Genomic DNA, 20832 nt, shown 5'->3' with positions numbered 1-20832 from the left:
TCTAGAAAGACCCCCTAAACCCTGATTTGATCGACCAACACCACGTGTAGAGTGAAAACTAATGCAACACTAAATATATATATATATATATATATATATATATATATGGATGCCCATCGAGCCGAGCAAAATTCCCCCTTCATGTACTCATTCTTCGTACATAAAAATGGGGGTACCCTCTACGAGTCTATGCGATCATAAAAACTTAACTACGGTTAGTGGTCTTTTAGATTTCTCAAGAAAGGCAGAAATTCCGTTCAAATATTTTGTACCACCTGTAACCCAAAAATCTGATTATCCCGAGGAATTTCCACTTTGAAAGCGTGAATTAAAGAGATGTGTTTATTATCATTTTCAAAAGCAGGAAAACCCTGGTTATTCAATAGTAATATTCTACAATCAATTTTTTTTGGAAAACATCAACAAATTGCAACATAGGCCAAAAACAATCTTTAGCTTTGGCTGTACTTGCGAACTCGTGTACTAAGCAAAAAGACTCTTGACTGAAAGATTCTAAAATCTGCTCTTGACTGACATTTTAATAGTATCATTGTATTTCTGCACATTTTTCTCGACAAAGCTCGGTTTGAATTTTTGAGTCATTCTCGTGCTTTTCATTCAGAACCTTCGTTCATGCCACACGTAATTTATATGATAGTTGTCATCAAAGCGACTTAAAAATACGAATTATTTTTTATACTTCTGCGAATTTTCCACAAAAAACGCTTGGTGCCTGCTTTCTGCTTAGATTGACTTGAAACACGTCTGTTTTGGGGTTACTGTATACGGTTATGTTAAATAAAAAGCAATAAAGCTGACTAAAACATGCTTCACATTAAAATTACTGTCAAAAATTACCTTTTCGCACTCTTTTCCCCCATAACTTTCTGTTGATTTTTATCGCTTTCTGTAGGACCAAGAAGGCCTAGCCCTTGACAAGCAGCATCACTTTCACAAACGGAAATCTATTGCAGCATCCATCTGCATCCCTTAGGAGGTGAAACTATTGTCTAATTGCCAGGGGATGCAAGGATTCCCCCATGGGAGTGAATCTGCATTTCTTAACATGCACGAATACTCAAGATATCACGTGAAACAGGAAGCAAATATAACTTGTCAAAGTAACATTCATTAAAATAATTGAAATAAACTAAATTCCTAATTCCATACCTAATATTACGAATTACTTATTCAAAATTGAAAATCTTTGTACTAAGATGGGCCTTGCTTCACATTGAAATTACTGTCAAAAATTACCTTTTCGCACTCTTTCCCCATAACTTTTTGTTGATTTTCTATCGCTTTCTGTAGAACCAAGAAGGCCTAGCCCTTGACAAGCAGCATCACTTTTACAAACGGAAATCTATAGCAGCATCCATCTGCATCCCTTGGGAGGTGAAACTTTTGTCTAATTGCCAGGGGATGCAAGGATTCCCCCATGGGAGTCAATCTGCATTTCTTAATAGCACGAATACTCAAGATATCACGTGAAACAGGAAGCAAATATAACTTGTCAAAGTAACATTCATTAAAATAATTGAAATAAACTAAATTCCTAATTCCATACCTAATATTACGAATTACTTATTCAAAATTGAAAATCTTTGTACTAAGATGGGCCTTGGCTAATTTCCAGTATAGTTTGCTGCTTTGTAATTGGTTAAAGCACTAAGGCCTATTTCAAAGGAATAAAAACAATAATAATGACGAAGCAAATTTCTTTTGCCCAGCTACCCGTCTAGAGGTAAAATCTTAACAGCAATTGCAGCACAAGAGTAATATTTCGAACGAATTACTTAGGATATGTTTTTCCCAATCATAATCTCAGCTGACATAGTTATCGGTGTTTGAAGCAGGGGTACACAGTCCACGCAGTTCTCGCTTGTTGGGTTGGATATTCTCATTATCAACAGTTTTCAGTAAATTGGAACAAATTTGAAGAGACAGTTTCCAACATACTATTGTTTCAGTAACACTGTGTGGAGGCATTTTTGTTGGACGGGACGGTCGTGACGGGAGGAAGAATGCAATAACTAGCAAAAGGAGAACACCTAGAACAAGGTCTGTAATTGAGCACAGAAATGATGACGTCACAAAAATCTATTTTTAGAATTTTTGAATTTTGATCCTATAACCTCAAAGAGAATCATGAAGTACCTCATGAAATATGCAAAATCAGTCAACTTTCATTTTTCAGTCAACAGTCATTTTTGGTGACGTCACACTTCGGTGCTCTATTACGTCAATTGGGTTAAACATTCTCTAACAGTTTTGATGTTCATTTTAAGAATTCCTTCTAAAATTAATAAAATAAGCTATTAATCATGTTTCACTTTATTCTTTTTCCTAAGTTTTACCATGCCATTTTTTATCTTAACGTCAATATCTTTGAGAACTTCTTTTACAAACCATCGACAAGAAATTATAGACAACCTGAAATGGAACGGAAAAAATGATAAACTGCAACATTCATGAGTAGACGTAATACGCTTTTAGTGTACAGAAAAAGACGGTTCTAAGTTATAACTCAAAGTCTCAAGTTTAATACGAACAAGAAAATTTTTTGTATGGTTTCAAGTTCATTTTGCAAATTGTTAGGGGAGGTGAGACGAAAGCAATCCCTGTTTTTAAGCAATGATGAAAATTGTTCAATAGAAAAATATTACATCGATAAATGGCTTCTTAGTTTTTGGAAATAGGTTTTCTGGAGTTCACTGGCGTCGCTAAGGGGGGGGGGGCAAGAATTTAGATAGTAACCCATTCAAATAAATTTACAAAAAGAAGCATTTAACAGTTTCCAAAAAGTTTGTTGTCAAAAAAATCTTTCCCCAGACCACTCTGTTAGATTTGCTCCAGTAGCCTTTGCCCCTAATCTTTGTTACTATATTTGCTACAACAACCAAGTTCCTAATCTATGCTACTTTGCCCCTAATCTTTGCTACTTTGCCCCTAATCTTTGCTACTGAAATGAATAATTGCTACTACCACCAAAATCTGCACTAGAGGCCCCAATCTTGTCACTTTGCGTAAGCTACTGCTAGTGTTTCTAATGGAGATATCTGATAATAAGAGAGATGTGTGATGATGAAGTAACCACGTCCCTTTGAAGAGTGCAAATATACAGTATATTTTGGCGAACTTACCATAGTGCAGCTAGGCCTGCAACAACTCCTAGGATGATGACTGATGCCCAGAATACACGCTTCCAGTACCAGTTTGGCTGCTCAACGGTCACGGGACAGCTAGCCGGGGTAATTTTCTAAATAAAAAACAGATATATGCTGTTTTTAATAGCAAAATTCAATATGAAAAGTGCTTAAAGAGGTCAGGAAAAGTTGAAGCTGAATAAGGCAAATGTGACTTACAATTTACTAGAGCAAACCCTGAACAAATATCAAGAAAACTACAGCCAGAAGACAAAAACTTCTAACATATACGTTTCTTCAGAGCATACCCTACAGTCTGCCGTCCTTCGCTCCCGGCCATTAAGAAACTACGACCAGAAGACAACAGCTTCTATCACACAGGACAAAATACGGTCAGGTACTTCCTAAAAGCGAAGGGGCCAAAACGTTTGGTGCTGAATGTTGGGGGCAATTTATAAATGAAAGCACGTCTCATGTCTTTCAAGTAGCAAATAAGTATCCAGTGTCAACAATGGAGGGGAGGGGGATGGGGGCTAAAGACAGCAAGGAAAGGTAATGGTTATCCTACCATATGAGATGTTGTTGGCCTTGGACAAGGTTAACCTCTAACAAGCATTTCCCGCACATATGTATAGTACTCGACATTGTCTTACTTTACCCGAGTATCAAAACAAGGTCCTGATATGACGTAGATTGGGCTAAACATGGTTTCACAGTGGACGCACGAGTACTGTTTATAAATCCAGTTTAAGTGTAAATGCGGAAAAAATTTGGGCAAATTGGCAAGAAAACGATAGAAACTTCCACAATTGCCGGAGGCAGAATTTCTCAAAAAATAATAGATACTGGATACAGAATTTTTAATAACGTTTAAACGATTAGTGGAATTTTTCACATTTTATAAAAAATTACCTAGTCAAATCTTGGTTTTTCTGGACAGCAGCATTTATCAGCAATTTTTGGATTTGGCTAAAATGTCCAGAACGGCTGTGTTCCACTTGAAATTGCGTGGGATAGCGCATTAATACCCCCTCGATGACCCCACTTAATGTAAAAATGACGAAATATGCCAATATTACTTACCCTTTCTAGATCGCTCAAGGGAATTGCTATAGACGATAATTTCTCATTTTCACCATGAATCTCCAATGCAATTTGAACCTAAAGGAAAACTTAATCAGTGGCAACGTATACACCTTTTCAAAGGATAAATAAAAACCAGCAAGATGAATAGCAACATATTGTATGACCCCACTTCACACCTACCAATTATCAATTCTTGGCGACTTATGCAAAAAAGCTAGTTCTGAGAAATGTAAAGATCTTTTCTAAGTGAAAGTATAAAAAAATGTATTAATCTATTTGAAGGCAATTTTTCCCGACGCATTTCGCTGGCCATTCAAATTTCCTATTGGTTGGACTACACAATAGACCTATTGTCACGTATCCCATCGTCTAATTCTCGATTTTTCCAGGTTGAGTCCCGTCAGTCAAACTTTGAACGGTTGACTGAGGGCAGTAGCGGCGCCACGGGGGGGGGGGACTGAAGGGGACTGGGGGGGACACGTCCCCCCAGTGCTCAGCAGAATCGATTTTGTATTTCGTCTAAATTCGATGAGAAAATGTTGGGGGAGGGGTAATATTCTGACACCGTACTTTTTGTGATGTAATCCTATGATTTTCAAACTGCCAATTTTCAAACAAAAGTTTGTCATAGGCGTTCCCTTCAGATATAATTGGCGTTCCCTGTTGGTAAAAGAGCGTTTTCTTGTGGTTAAAAGGGCGTGGTTTAAATTGGTTTGGTTTGTCCCCCCCCCCAGAGCTTAGTGGCTGGCCCCGCCATTGACTGAGGGGACTCTTAGGGGATTAATAGAAGGAGTTGAATGATAGCAACATCAGCCATGGGTAGAGAGGAAGAATTTCAGAAATTTTGTTTTTATTTAAATATGTGATTAATAGAAATCCAAATACTGCTTATATTGCGTATATGATTGCTCAAATTAAAGACTCATTGCTAACAATGAGCCTTTGCGAGGGTGGCAAATTATCCAGGCGACAATCCAAACAATGGCAGTAAACTTCTACTGATTAACCATAATTGATTTCAGACTGTCTGAAAATTCATTATGGGGTTCTTGCGTAGCGCAATGGCTCATTGTTAGCAATGAGTCTTTAACTTCGTATCTCAGATGGATTGTGTGGCGATGTGATAAACAAAGTCGAATACGAAAAAATTATGCACAATATATCTAATCAATATATACCATATATTTCAAACTAATTCTGCTGGCTCGTTTACAGGGGGTTTGTACCTCTGGACAAACCGAACCTATCCTTGATGGGAAAGATTTGTGGATGAAAACATGTCTAGAGTTATTCTGCATTGATGGGGTGAACAAGTGAATCATAGGCATAAGACCAACGGAAAACAAATGGCTAACACTATATAATAGGGAAAATACATAAAGTTGAGTGTTAAATTGACAACTCGATGAAAAAAGTCAGGATTAACTGGAATAATTCATGCTTTAAAACTTACTGGTTTGGCATTCCAGTCGATTTTTATTAATCCGTAGTTGATTTCTGTTACAACATTAGTGACTCTAAAGCATGATGCAACCACATTTCTAAAAAGAAAATAAAATAACATCTAAGATATTCTAGTTATGGAATGGCTGTAATGCAATTATAAAGGTGAGAGGGTTGTTCAATTTTTAAGAGTTTATCAGTATCTAAATACCATTAAAAAAGCGTCTAAATTATTACCGATTATTATGACTATCGACTATTTATTTTAAATAAAGTTTTAAGGTATTTTAAAATCATTTCTTAGCACTACTTTCTTTGTTTTAAAAAAATCTCTTTTGTACATCAATTTAAAATTTCAAAAAATTGTTCTTATTATGAAGCATTGTAAGTGTTCCTTTTGCGATAATTTGCAATTTAGAAAACTCCTTCGAAAATCCCTTCGTTGCTGTGGTCAGCTACTTGGAATTTTGTTGAATTGCATCATTTTTCCTTAAATCATTGATAAATATTTGGATAAGTCTGCTTTTAATAACTTTAAATTTTATAATAACTAATAACTTTAATCGAATAGCATAAAAGCATTGCTTAGTAGACACACAAGACATGTGTATTGGCTATCAGTGACAGCGGAAGCAGAAGGACTGAGGGGTTTTTAGCCCCCCCCCCCCACCAATAATTTAAAAATGTACTTAAAACCATACAAAAATCACCCTGCTCTTGTTTTTTGCATGTTTAGCCCCCCGAAAAACGTTTTAGCCCCCTCAATCTGTAATATGCTCCGCGGTCCTTGCTGGCTATCCCAAATCACTGCACATGCTCTTTGAAAATAATGACGAGGAATCGACCAATCGGTCAATCCTTTTTATTGTTGGTCTTCTAATCAATCAATTTAACATTAATATTCATATTCAGCACAGATTTCAAGTCAAGGAATAAAATTGTCGACCTAGCAATGTTTTTCAGGTCAAGGATAAATAATACAATGCACTGATTAAGAATGTCATAAAAGGATTTTGTAAAAGCATTAACATATCATGAAATGTATAAACTTGCAAAATTGCTTGGGAAATATGAGTATTTACATATAAAAGGGATATCAATTGTAAAACAATGGTCAAACTGACAATCCTAAAAGGATTTGCTAGTAAGATTTTAGAGCTATAGGACATTAGCTCTAAGCAGCATAGGACTAAATTCTAAGACTTATAGAAAACACTTTTGACAGAGGATAAGTGTGATCAATGCATTTTTCCCATGTTTCCGATGCATCATATTCTGCAGTTGATGAAAAATTTGTATCGAAACCTAATTTCAAAATCAGTAAACAAAAATAATCATTGATGGTCAAAGTTAAGGATCTTTGACACACCTTTTGTGTAATGCAAAATAGTGAATTAACTATTGAAATTATATGTATTTAGTCTATATAACTCTGTAAAGTAACAAGTATTGAAAAGTTAAAAAGCTTTTTGTGTTTTATAACTTAAAGTTTAGCCAGTGCTTTCGTCACCTACACAAAGAATAAAAGTAATAAACAAAACAATTTCACTCCATATTGTTAATTGTTAGTATCGACTCACGCCACACTCTGAGATTAATTGCTATTGGACTTAACTTACTTAATAAACCATTGGCAGAGTTTTTTTGGCTTTGGAACTGAGCATGTGTGAGTCATTCCACTTGAGGTGAATTCATAGATAGGGTATCCTAAAACATAACGTTACCATGTTGTATTAAAAGGATCTATGCATTGCATCTCGGTATCCTATTTATTTGTTACTGCATGATAACGTACTATATCGTACTATATCGTACTTTATCGCACTATATCGTGATAACGTACTTTTGCTTCACTCAAAGGCAAGAGCTGGGTTTAAAGTAATAAGAGGGAGAGATAAATACGCGATAATGGGAGGTAATCAAACTTTCAGGTGTCATGGTTTACAAGGCACATGGTGTGGAAGTTTTCCATATAGAACATTGACAAAAAGGGGGGTTTCTTAGCAGCTAAAAGGGTATGTAAATAATAGATATCAGGGCTTTCAGTCCATATCAGCCTTCCAGTAGCGGCGCCACGGGGAGGACTGGGGGGGGGAACACATCCCCCTAGTTCTCAGCAGAATCGATTTTGTATTTCGTCTAAATTCGATGAGAAAATGTTGGGGGAGGGGTAATATTTTGACACAGTACTTTTTATGATGTAATCCTATGATTTTCAAACCGCCAATTTTCAAACAAAAGTTAGTCATAGGCGTTTCTTCGGATAAAATTGGCATTCTCTATTGGTAAAAGGGCGTTTTCTGGTGGTTAGAAGGGGAGCAACATTTCAGAAGTCCTGCTTTTTTGGTAAATGTCACCTTTGACTGCTATTTTTCTTTGCTTGGAGGATATTGGCATTGATGGTATGACAATAAGCTTTTGTTTGGCTATTGAAGCCCGAGGAAGATTTTGACTAGAAATTACGAGCAGTGTATCCGATCACTAGCATTGAAGAAGCTATCTTTGCAGCGGATATAAATACAGATGGATCTGGATCTTACGGGTGCAGGGAATACATTTTATCGAGCAAAGCTGTGACATGAATACCTTAAATCAATCCTAGCTGTGCATTAAAAACCCCCTTGTACGAATTTACATCCAGGAAATAAAACATTTTGAGCTTTGCCATAAAACAAATAGATGAGCAATACGTCAATACGTCCAGTTAGCCGTGATAATTTGTTCAATCCAGCCCAGAGCTCATTGTTAACAAAAAAATTAATAATATAAATAAAGAAACAAGAAAAGCTGGACATTTTTTCAATAATTCCTGGATTCTGATTTAGAAGCAATCATCAGGTATATAGGGGGAAATGTTTCACGATTTTGATGAATTTATCGTTAGAATTATTCTTGATCTTAATATCTTTAGTCAGTTTTCATCTAAGAAAATGGTTAAAAACCGTAGTAAACTATTGAAGGAGTAACCTATAATAAACTAGAGAAGATTCTACATTTAAAATATGTCAAAGTAGACATGAAGAAGAAAGTAATGTAGACCTAAATACTGAAAATAAGTCAAAACAACATTTTTAGTCTAGCGTTATAGTGACAACCAAAACAAAGGTGACAGCTCAAGTATTGATATTAAGAAATCTTTGGTATTTTTATAGATTTTGCTTTATTTTTAATCCGATTAAATTTTGGACGTTAAGTTCAGTTTTATTTGTCCCTTAACTTTAATTAAACAAAAGTTAAAACAACCTTTACAACTATTTTGCACAGCTCCATAAAATACTCAATCAGATAAAAACTTTATGATGATGATAAAGTTGATTTCAATAAATTTTAAGCTCATCCTCTTTTATAATTTGGATTTAACCATAAAGAAGGAAAGATTGATAATGAGCTACGATGAAATAAATTATAGCCCAGTAGAAAATCCCTATGAATAATAAACCATTTCATGGAGCGAAAAAAATCTAGTTAAGATGTCAATTTGAGCAAAGTCCACCATAACCATGTCATGGTGAGACAATTTTCAGTTCAACCGGTTCAATGGAATTTAAGTAGCTTCCTATAGTTGGTTTGTAGGACAGTTAATGCGAGTAGGACTGTTGGATTACAAAACTACTTATTTTAGCACAGTAAAAAGCAAAGGTTAACCGATACTTTCCTAGCAACAGTGCTCCAGCTAGTTTTCTTAACAAGTGAGATAGAGACTGTGGAAGCAAAGGATGTTTATTTGGGCCTAACAGACAAGTTTGAGAGAATGTGCTCACTTTAGGGTCCAATCACAAATGCCATAAGGCAACAAGGAGGATGAGCAAGAATGCGTCATCGAGCTCGACGTCACTTCATACAATGGGTAACCTAGGGGACAGAATAAACAACATTCACATGGTCTAAATGCGACTGGACGCAACACTGATACGTTCTGAATACCTAAACACAATACTGAATAGAACGATGACAAGGAGCTATGACTGGAATGATCTTTGGATTTGGCAGATGGGACAGAGTGGGGTTACATGGGGTAGTTGGACTGCATCGCCTAAAAGGCCTGGCTGATTGCGACAGTATCTTGTAATCTGATTGGCTATTCTGAGATTTCAAAAATTAAAACCAATCGGATCATAGAATACCATAAACATATTCTCAACAAATTGGCTAAACAGAGGGCATTGTACCAGATTAAATGTCTCAAAAAACAAGATTTGGCGTATTAAAACGCTATTTCATATTCCTCGTTAAATTAGGATGGCTGGTGTCAAGTAAAGGGCACTGAGATCCTGGGCAACCTTGGAATGGGCTTCTTTGGGTGCATTGCTAGCAGTTACCATAGTGATTAGTAAACGGTTTTAGGCCATTGTCAGGAGATTTTAAAAGACAACTTAGGGTCGCATAAACTTATCATAGCCCACTTATCGGTTTAGTTTAGGCAAAAGATGCGGTAACAAATTGTATATTCGAACGTATAAATACCAGAGCTTGTTGCGTTCATGCAGTTGACTTCTGAAAAGTGTACATCTCCACTCAAAAAAAATACCTTTGAAAAAAAGACATCTAAACATGCAAAATTGTTCAGAGTTGATTTTTAATAATACCTCCATAAATGCTAATTCCTTCAATGTGGAGAACATATTTATAAATTATATTGTGCCTACACGAACACATTTTTACCACATAAAAATTGCTAAAGCCTTTACGAGAGGATATTTTGTATCAATGGGTCATTTCAATAGTGATAATACAAACAATCGCAGTTCAACTCAATTAAAAATTGCTATGCTCAGATGTGGCTTATATTAAGAGCATCAACTGGCAAAAAGAACAATAAAACTACAGATTGACAGCTATTATGTTCTTGTTATCAGAACACTGGAAATTGTTGTCGTAAAGTGTGTTTAGACAATAGAAAAATATGGAACGAAGTTTAATGAATCGATGAATCAACAAATGAGATAGTAGACAAAGAATAATATGGTAACAAAATATTTGAAACTCCAGACTTGAAAGCCAAAAATGAATCAATATCTTCCTGGCCTCATCAAAAAGGTTTCATACGATACACTACTGGCTTGGTAATTAAAACTGATTGATGTTGCTACTGTTTAGAAATTCCGATGTTTAAAGTGAATGACCCGGGTTAAAAGAGATGATCTCAAAGCGTTTCCGGTTTGCCAAAAAGGTGTAATAATCATCCAATTAATCTGCGTGAAACAACGTTCACTCAAGGAAGGCTATTTGTAGAACAGGCATCTAAACTCAGGCCATTCAAATTAAGAGTCTGTCCTGTCTGTGATTGGCTAATTCTAACTTGAAAGCCTTACCTTAAAAGAGGGTCTTCTTCTGCCTATTTAGTATCCGTCACTAAGTATATTGGGCGAACACGACAAAAAATGCCTAATCTTTATATCATCGAAACTGACTTAGACGTTTGATACCAAAACAAAATTCACAGCAACTCGCTCAGTGAAAGTAAAATGTTGTGGCTCTTCATTCTGATTGGTTATTTGTGCATTAAACCAACGATGCATGAATATCATGGCCATGAAAGAGAGGCTGAGAATAATGGTGGACATAATGCCTTTAAAGGGCGATGAAACATAGGAAATAAATTTCGTAAACATGTGAAGAAAATTAAGGAATTCAAATCTTACGTGGTCCCGCTTTTGTGTCAGCCAAACGAGCCTATCTAAGCTTGAAACACACCTTTGCCATTTCTCAATAAAGGGAATATCAGAAACTATCTAAAAAAAATAAACGAGAATGTCCTTAGCGAAAAAATCAAAACACAAGTTAAATCTACAATTTACAAAAATACCTTAGAAGAGAGCAGACTCATTCACCTGACAGTGTTCAAATATTCAATACAGAGATATCATGCATAAGATTATGCAGGGAATTTTTAAATGGTCAAATGAGTAGCAAAAAATCAACAGCAAGCTAGATAATGTAAGCTGTTAGGTTCTTTGGTATCGATATTTCTAGAGTATCGAGAAATGGTGTTATGGATCCTATACTACTAGCCCACAATATCATTAATGGCAAACTACGTGGCTTAAGACAATAAGTGGCTTAAAGGCCGATTTCCACTAGGCGAATTCTTTCGCGCGAATCGAATAAATATTCGTAGCGATAGAGTAGGACCGTGATCTACTTTCTGCGAATCGAATTTTTTCGCTGCGAAATCTGAGAACATGACACCACGCATGCTCACATTGGCAAAAATTCGATTCGCGTGAAAGAATTCGCCTAGTGGAAATCAGCCTTAAGCCAGGGGCCGTGACGGGCTAAAAATAGACAACCAATGAGGATGGGTCATGAGATTTTCAATACAATTGCTTTTGAATCATCGTGTGTTTCTTCTATGTGAGCACCGCAATTGTTAAACTTAATATTCTTATAAAACTTGATTATCTAAGATCTTGACTTGATTCAAATGTGATATGTTTCAAAAAACACCAAAAAACTTGAGTAACATTGTTTGGAAAGTTATGATTTTATATGAGCAGTTCTCCCAGAGCATTCCAACACTTCAGGCATTTCTAGACAGCTTTCCTTTCTATTCGTCACGAATGGCCTGCAACACTTTAAGGGACCAAACACCGAAAGACCCATAAACAAAAAACCTTTTATAAGTAGGAGCACTTAAACTATGCTGCAATTGGCAATAGACGGCCATACCTGCATACCACTCCCAATCATGGTGATTTGCGTGACGTCATTCGTTAGCTGGTCTTCAAGCCACTGCCATTGGTGTTCTCCAAGAAGATCACATGGGTGACCAGGCTCAGCATTGCTGCGAACATCCAACAGAATTATCTGAAGAAAAAATATCGTTTATGAAATTGTGTGGAAAAATTAAGCCCTTTGAAAGAACATGACCGTTGAAGTAAATGCGAGTTTGTATCAAATGGAAATCATGGTGAATCTTGTAAAATTTTGTTAATAACTTCGCTGGATCATTTTAGTTTTAAAGTACAGCTCTGCCATATGTAACATACTTCCTTCATATAATTTTATTATAACTTTTCGACATCCTAGACACATAGTGTGGAGGATTGCAACCACTGCCTGTCCAGCTCAATTTTTTGATATCAGTCTTCTGCAAAAGAGTTCTGGCTAATAGATGCATGCTTTGCTTGCCTGGTGATCCTCATCGTCAAATGATTAGACATCTATTTCAAGAGCTGTGGCCAGGATTGTAGACTAAGATCTAGATCGGTTATAAACCTGATAAAAATCTATCACGTGTTAACATGATAAAAATAACATAAAGGTGTAAATGAAAAAACATAGTGAAAAAACATGAATAACAAATTGCTTGTCCAACCTTAACTGATCTGTTTCCTTCTCCGAATTTATATGATGCAAATGTTCCTTGCCTTCTTCTTCTCAAACTGTCTAATGGCTCATCCAGGAAGTCCAAGAAAATGTCCTGTGCCCTGTATTTGTACTTGAAATACTGAAAATAAAAAGGGATATTGCCAAGGTATAAAGTGATTTAATCTGGCTCTTACATATTTTTCTATTCTAGTTCTGTTGTCTAAAAGCACATGTAATACAAAAATGGGCGAATGAGTGCAAAATATTACCCTACTGGATCAAACTATCCTTTTTGCGTAAACTACAATCACTGCCAAAGGTCTTGGAACACTAACGTAGGTTTTCAAAGGCAAATTCAGCAATCCCCCTCTCCCCCCAGGAACAATGTTGATTTACTATAGAAAAAAGAAAGGGGTCCTGGAGTATGATTTTTCTTGTGGATTGTTTGATATTTCTCTATACTTTCAACATTGTTTTGGGGGAAAGAGGGACGGAAGTAGTAGTATTCGAGAAAACAAATGAAAAATAGAAAAGCACAGCGCAAAGTGTTGGGTGTTCCAAGTAATTTTGGCAGTGATTGTACTTTAAATCACTGATTTACACAAAACGAGTTTTTGGCCACGAAATTTTTAACTGTTCAATTATTAGTTCGCCAGGATGTTCAATTACACTGGCATAAATTTTTATGCGAATTCGCTGCTAATAATGCAAAAGAATACAGCCACTGTCCTAAGAGTGCTGTTATCAGAAAGGCCAAAATTTCAAAGTTAATTTTATTGAAAAAGCGAGCAAAACAGCAAAAAACGATCCTGGGTTAGAAAAATTCATGCATGTTCAGAAGAGGGTGTTTCATCTTTCGGTAAGAGATTTACATTCACATGACCAGCAATACTTCTTCAAATACTTTCGAATCTCGTTACCTAAGCTTGCAGAAAAAATGCGTGATCCTGTTAGTGCATCTGCATCGAGCAGATCTCGAGTCTTTTATGACTGAAACTGTTTCTGATGAGCAGGCAAATAAGCAGCCAACATTTCAGCGTTTTGAGGAAATTCTTGCCGATCGTTTATTTCAGACAGATTGGTAGAGCAATAGAACTTTCAGACCAGTTTTCGTCAATTTGAAATTCAAAACTTTGAATAATAATCTGTCTAGAGTGTGTACAAGGAACAGGAAATGAACAATTACCAACCTATTTCATTGACGTTATATGGCTGAGAGTGTTGGAGAAAATCAATGCGGAAAGACGTAGGTCATCAGGAACCAAAACAGAAGTCAGCTGTCTTCATATGCTGTTCTGATTGGTTTATTTTACAACTTAAAAAATTTTGCAGCGAAAAATTTGCTTCGCATAAAAAATTTAAATCAGGCTTTAGTGGTTGCAACAATGCACTGAATTAACTGACACGTCTTTTCAAAATACAAGGATTTTGTAATTCAAGTTCATTTCAAAATTTCAAATAAGTGGTTGCTAGTTTTCTCTAATTCCCGATGTGGGGATCACGGAACTGTGAATACATCAAGAAGATCCATCAGGACACTGCCCGATGAGCATAGCTTCTCTGTGTCCTAAAGCCTACCTTTGAAAGCTTGGCGGCAAAAAATACATAAAGATTTGTTTTTTTTCAGAGATATTATTCATTTTTAGCTCTATTGCTAGAGTTCTAAAAAGTGACGCCATGAAATATCTATTTTTAGAATTTTCGAACTTTAACCACATAACTTAAAAGATCACCATGAAATACTTTTAAATATACAAAATTGGCCAAATATGTCTAAAATCTGCTGAGATATGGCCAATGAAAGATTTGAAGTTTGCTAACGAATAACTGTTATTTTGCCTCTGTTCATAAAGTTATGAACAGAGACCAAAGTACAGAGGTTTGATGGGGAGAGAGCCAATACACATGTGGCCATCAAATTCAAAATTCTAAAAATAGCTTTTTGTGACGTCATCAATTAAGAACTTTTTTACCTTATTGCCAAAATCTGAACCATAATCATGATCATCCCAAACGCCAATGATTGGTATATTTGAACGTAGAAATTTCTAGAAATAAATTAAGCTTGTTACTTTAACTCTATATGAACAATACTTTTTCATTGTGCTAGGAGGACAAAAATATATCAAAAGGCTACAAAAAGTTTACTTGGTTTAAAGACATGAAGAATTCTTATGCAACTGAGATTCAGTTCTTACAATCAAAGATAAAACCAGGGCAAAACAATCTGACAAAAATTATATCAATTGGTTAAAAAAAAATTAACAAAAGTAGTTTATGATATATATAAGGCCTTGTGCTAAGCAAAATGAAGTTGCTCCTATAAAACTCAAGGCGCTCCATTTCACACTTTTATGTAAAACTGCTGTTTGCAAAAATTTGTGTTTCTTCTTAATGAAAATGTGTTGTGTTTTTACGTTCGTATTTTCGTTGAATGGAAAAAACCTTTTCATTAAAAAAAGTATTCTTGTAGACGTGGCTTAAAAGGAGCCAGGTGCAAAATCTAGTCATCAAAAGATTAGTGGTATAAACTGTTGTATAAATCTTATAAACCAAAATATTTCACAGCTAATTGAGAAGATTGTTAAAGTTTTATCAACATTAATTTCAAACAATTTTTCGCTGTGGAGCAATATCGTTTCACATTTTAAGGCCTTCATTAAATCGCTCTTCATGGCTGTTTTTAGGTGCACTTTAAGTGCTCGCGCTCGATCAAGCGCCTTTCCTGGCAAGGCCTGTTATAGCTAAAAGAAATCACCCATTTTAAGATCCTCCAAGATACCCTAGGACAAGAAATGTTTGACAAAAAGAGCAATATCAAAATCTTGATTTTAACAAAGGAACAGCGAATGATACAAATTATACACACCCTTCATGGCACACCTACCTTTACCTTAATCCCCAAATTCCCTTACATTGCTATTTAGTTTAAATCAAATACCATATAAAGAACATCTAATATCTGATGTTACCTGGTACTCAGGATGGTCTTTCTGCAGCTTGTACCTATGTTGCATTTCAGGTAGGCTGGCAACAATCCATACAAAAGGCATTAGCCTGGTATCTGCATAAACAGCTGCAAAAAGGTAATAAGCAATGTGATATGAATAACTCACACTTAACAATGAAGATAGGGCCAACTGGCACACAATTTCAAGGACATTTACAGGTGCAGTAAGACCAACATTACAGGGCTGATAAATTGGTCTATGCTCTTTAATATCCTCCCCCAGGCCTTGCTCGGAGAGGCGCTCGATCAAGCACCTCCACACACACCTAGAAAGTTCTAGAAGCTTCATTGATCGAGCACCTAGTGTGTTTATAATGTCTAAAAATTATATGCAAAAAACAAAATTATATTATTGATGATATTTGATGATGCTCAATTGAGCGTCCAGTAGGTTGAAGGTGCTTAGTTTGTCAAGCGCCTGCTTTTTGCTCCTCACCATCATCTTTTAAGCTGGAAAATAAAAACTCAAGCTACGAAAATCATCCCTTTCAATGTTCCTTTGAAATGTTTTACAGCCATGTGTAGAATTACAGCTGCCCAGAGCAATGAAAGATCAAAACACCTGCTCCCTTTAAAACACTTCTAGAAGACTAAAAATACCATACTAATGGGAATTTTCATTCAAATGAACACCATTACATTACAAGGCAATCCAAAGCTTAAAGACACTCGGTCCTGGTGAGCTTTTGCTTCAACTAGATTCCCACTGGTTGTTATATACAACAGTCTATAATTTCTTTTATACAAGGCAATGCCTGACAAAAACCTAACTGATTTCTCAATTCTAAATTATCTGCAGAGCCTTTTGTTACAGAAAACTTGGACTGTTTGGATATAGTGCCTTTATACATAGTATAAAGGAGTGTTAATTGAAAGAGGACAAGGAACAATAGAAAGGTCCTTTACAATGTTACACTTTAATATTAGCAAAGAAGTGTCTCTGTTAGAGATGCTTTCCTTTAACAACCCTTTCCTCTTGATTTTGTTTTACAAAAACAAACACATTTCACTCATAGAATAAATTGTCGAAGGGGCAAAAGGGCAGTAGCTTTCAGCAAAATACTGGAGTTCTTCAAGTGATCATGCAACTTTTGGTTATGAGTATAGTGCTATGTCATTCTCATTTAGACTAATGAATACTAACTCAAGCAAGTGAGACTGAATTTTGCCCACCAACAAAGGCACTAACAAACAGTGGCAGAAATTATGGGGGTTTGGGGGGCTCTGGTCTCCCTAATCAGCAATCTTGTTGGAAAATTTGGACTTTCATCGGATAATTGAGAACAGTATCATGACGACATGTTGAAATTACTGCAAGAAATCATTGTGAAATGTATTTTGTGCATTTGCCAAAGTTTCTGTATTTCCCTTTTTACCTCAGGGGCATCAAAACTGGTTCTGAATTATATATTTGATTTCAATTCTGCAAAAAATATTTGCTGAACATTTCTTCCAAATAAAAGTTATTTTCAAACATATTTTCCATTGAAGAAAACAAGATAAAAATCATAAAATGAACATCACAATTACAATCATGTTGTTATCATGAAGTAATCAGTCAACCTCGTGTATCATCAACTGCCTTAGAGGAGATATCAATCTTGATATCAAAATCATAAATGAATTGTTCTTCTTGCTACCTAATTATGATGTGGTTGACAAAGTTTTCTAAAGGATCCTACCAAAAAATCTCCATTTTCATCAAAATGTTTCCTTAAAAGCAGTTTTAAGGCAGTTTCCTTAAAACTAGACATAATCTGAGATGTGATCCTGTCAGAAAACTGTAGGCCTTGGCATCCCCAAATGAAAGCCTGAATTTCCGCAATTACTAACAAAGTTTATCTTTTTTTTAATCAATGAAAACAACAATAATACTTTTATCTGCACCATTTGCCAGTAAAGGAAATTCAGGCTTTCATTTTGGGGGGCTCAGGCTCATGTTTTTCAGACTAGATAACATGTTGCTTGATTGGTTTTCATTAAACATTAGTCTTTTATCCAGCAAAAGCCCGAATTTTCCAACAAGAATGCTGATTTAGCCCCCCATGCCCCCATGATTTCAGCTAGCCATTTGCAGCAGGAAAAGACATAACTTCTCATATCAAAATATGATAAAAATCCTTCATTACTAAGCAGACGGTAAATAGCCCTTCTGCAAATACTTACCATCTCCAAGCCATATCCATAAATCAGGCTTTTGTGCCAAAATATTTTTCCATAATGGTTGTCTATGAGTGTGTTTGCTGCAAAAGCAAGAACATGACCTATTAATTATTAAACATACATCAGCTGTAAAAGAATAGTTTATGAAAAGCAGTACCAAAGAGCTACAGGAATCAAGCAAAAAGAGTTAATGGCTAGAATGATAGAAAGGTTACATGAATAAAGTACAAAAATTAGTTTTTAAACTCAATCAAGTACAATTTTGCAAAATATAAAAACCTTTCTGACAAGAAATGAACTAAAAGCAGTTCCATGGGGGGGGGGGGCTTCCCCCCAGTCCTTGACAAGATCAATTTTGTATTTCATCTTAATTCATTGAGAAAATGTTGAGGGAGGGGTAGCTAATATTTTGGCAACATACTTTTTGTGATGTAATCTAATGATTTCTAAAATGTCTTTGTGTAACCAAACTTTGGCCATTGATAATATGTCAAAGATATACACAGAATATACCAAGATTGAGGAAACTTACAAAAGAGGGAAACAGGTAAATGGAAGCAGCCACATAGCCCTGTCTCACCAATTATCATGTGTGATCAACTCTGAAGTTTGAGTCTTAAAACCATTGATGTAGTTGCAAAAGCATTGTAATTTCCATTATTGAAACTTCTTTATATTCAATTAAATTCAAATATATCAGAACTCTCCACACTCAAAGTAAAACTTTGATCATGGTAAATAACCTGACCTTGGCTTCTTGGGTCTGTGACCCTAACTTCTTAATCATCCACACACTTAATTAATGATCAACTCAAAGAATTTTAGAAATTTGTCATACTGTGCAGATTGGCTATTCCCCTTATATGATCACATGCTTGTTAGATCATGTTTTATTACTTTATTTATTCTCAAATGAAAAATCCAGATCATTTTAAGACAATATAGTGACAATGAATGATTATTCAATGATTAAGTGGTATATTAATTTCATCCTCCTTGTTATCCACCTAACTTGTGAACTAGAATAATGAACATGGTGAGAAAAGAGCCGAAAAGGAAGAAGGAGGCTTGATTAAATGTGGCTGATTCAGAATATTGACTGAATTGAGCATGGGCCGTAGGTTGGAATTCATACACTTCATTTGATTTAGTCATCAGACGAAAGCGTTAATAATACTATGCAGATCATTCCCTTTTTCAACTTTTGTATAAATATCATAGTGTCATAAATAGCACAGTAAAATATACGCAAAATATACGAACTAGAATACGTAAAATACATCCCGTTACATCAATAACCAAAAGTCACATGACAATAATGAGACGATTCGAGAACTAACACCAACATGCTTCAAGGAATAAAACATAACAGCGAATTAAATTTGCAAATACCTGCAACTTCCAAATGCTATAACCGATATATTTTTACTGCTTTGAAAATCTGCTTTATTTCCTTCATAGAAATGTCTCTGAATTGCTTGAGATTTGACTTTTAGCTTATCTTCAGACTTCTTAATCTTCAGACTTCTTTCGTCTACATCTTTGAAAGATTTGTGACCGAGTGCAAATCCAACACAAATGATAGAAAGCAAAATAACTGAATCAAAAAATCTCATTCTGAAATCAACATAAAAATCAACGTTCCTGTACTAGAACTGACCTCTTAAATGCCATCTCACACATTGCAAAAATATTGCACTCTAACCAAAACAAAAAATTATTACGATCAAAGATCACTTTTTGAAACCCTCGCTTTGGAACCAGCAACGCCTCGGTACCATGTGGAAATCAACTTCAGATTGGTTATCTCAAATTCAAACTCAAAAAAATTTCCAGCATATCAAGCAAACTGCATGCTATGCCATTCTAAAGTTGTTAAGTTACAGTCAGTGATGTAGATTTTGAGATAAAGTAATACAAAAAGGTAAAGATAAACAGCACAGGCACCGCGGAGCGTTGAGAAAAGTGTGGGGTCTAAAAGAAGTGGGGGGGGGGGGGCTAAAACCGTATAAATAGAGACTTTTCTGGTATTTTGATACTTAATATTTGGCATTTTTTGCAAAAAGCCAAAGCCCCCCCCCCACCCCCCTGCTCCGCGGTGCCTGCAACATTAGTTTTACTAAGAACTCAAGACCGAGCTATCAAAGCCATGCGCCCAGACATTCAAATTAATTATTCTTCAATTATCCCTGCTATAATAAGGTAAAATAAAGTAGACCATAGATACTCTACAGGGGTTTTTAATTGGATCAAAAAGGGGTGCAAAGGGTGCTTGAGTGGGTATGTTTCCAGGCCCGCGCCTTGAACTTCAAAGATGGTCAGCAAATTTCTATAATTCATCTTGCTGGAAAGATTGGGGCCATGTTGGTGGTAGTCAGTGGCGTAGCGTGAGCGCAGAACTTAGGCATGCGGTAACATAAAATATACAGCTATGTTGAATAAATGTAATGGTAATTTCAGTTTCTAAAAAATACAAGCGGTAATTAATGATAATCGTGATAGCAAATTTTGATTTTCAAAGTAACAAATCATTTGTACTCTAATTCTAATCAATCAAGGTGTCTATTCTTAGCATCAGAGGCTCCGACAGAGATTGGAAAGTGAAGGGGGGCCAAGGGAAAAATTATCATCCATGCGAAAGTTTTTGAAAAAAGCTCAATTGTTTAGCAAGAA

The 20832-nt window shown here is 35.7% G+C and overlaps 1 protein-coding gene across 2 annotated transcripts; it reads right to left on the bottom strand.

Moving 5' to 3' along the window:
• Nucleotides 1-1506: 1506 nt before the first annotated feature.
• On the bottom strand, nucleotides 1507-19973 carry LOC135688479 (uncharacterized). Of its 2 annotated transcripts, none has more exons than XM_065205344.2 (13): nucleotides 19552-19973; nucleotides 18163-18239; nucleotides 15959-16062; nucleotides 14960-15034; nucleotides 12994-13125; nucleotides 12345-12482; nucleotides 11318-11407; nucleotides 10140-10203; nucleotides 7295-7382; nucleotides 5686-5773; nucleotides 4230-4307; nucleotides 3144-3259; nucleotides 1507-2433 (listed from the first exon to the last, which is right to left on the bottom strand). In XM_065205344.2, exons 1-13 carry the CDS (start codon nucleotides 19773-19775, stop codon nucleotides 2319-2321), a joined length of 1389 nt encoding a protein of 462 aa, XP_065061416.2. In that variant the 5' UTR covers nucleotides 19776-19973; the 3' UTR covers nucleotides 1507-2318. The 2 variants fall into 2 exon arrangements, with proteins under 2 accessions (XP_065061416.2, XP_065061415.2); XM_065205343.2 differs by lacking the exon at nucleotides 7295-7382 and adding an exon at nucleotides 9437-9527 and having other exon boundaries at nucleotides 19552-19972.
• Nucleotides 19974-20832: the final 859 nt, after the last annotated feature.

Source organism: Rhopilema esculentum, chromosome 19, assembly GCF_057945365.1.
Source record: "Rhopilema esculentum isolate cy_ngs chromosome 19, ASM5794536v1, whole genome shotgun sequence".
In the NCBI taxonomy this organism is placed as follows: domain Eukaryota; kingdom Metazoa; phylum Cnidaria; class Scyphozoa; order Rhizostomeae; family Rhizostomatidae; genus Rhopilema; species Rhopilema esculentum.
Note: the sequence above shows the minus strand (reverse complement) of the source record. Positions and strands in the feature narration are given on the sequence as shown.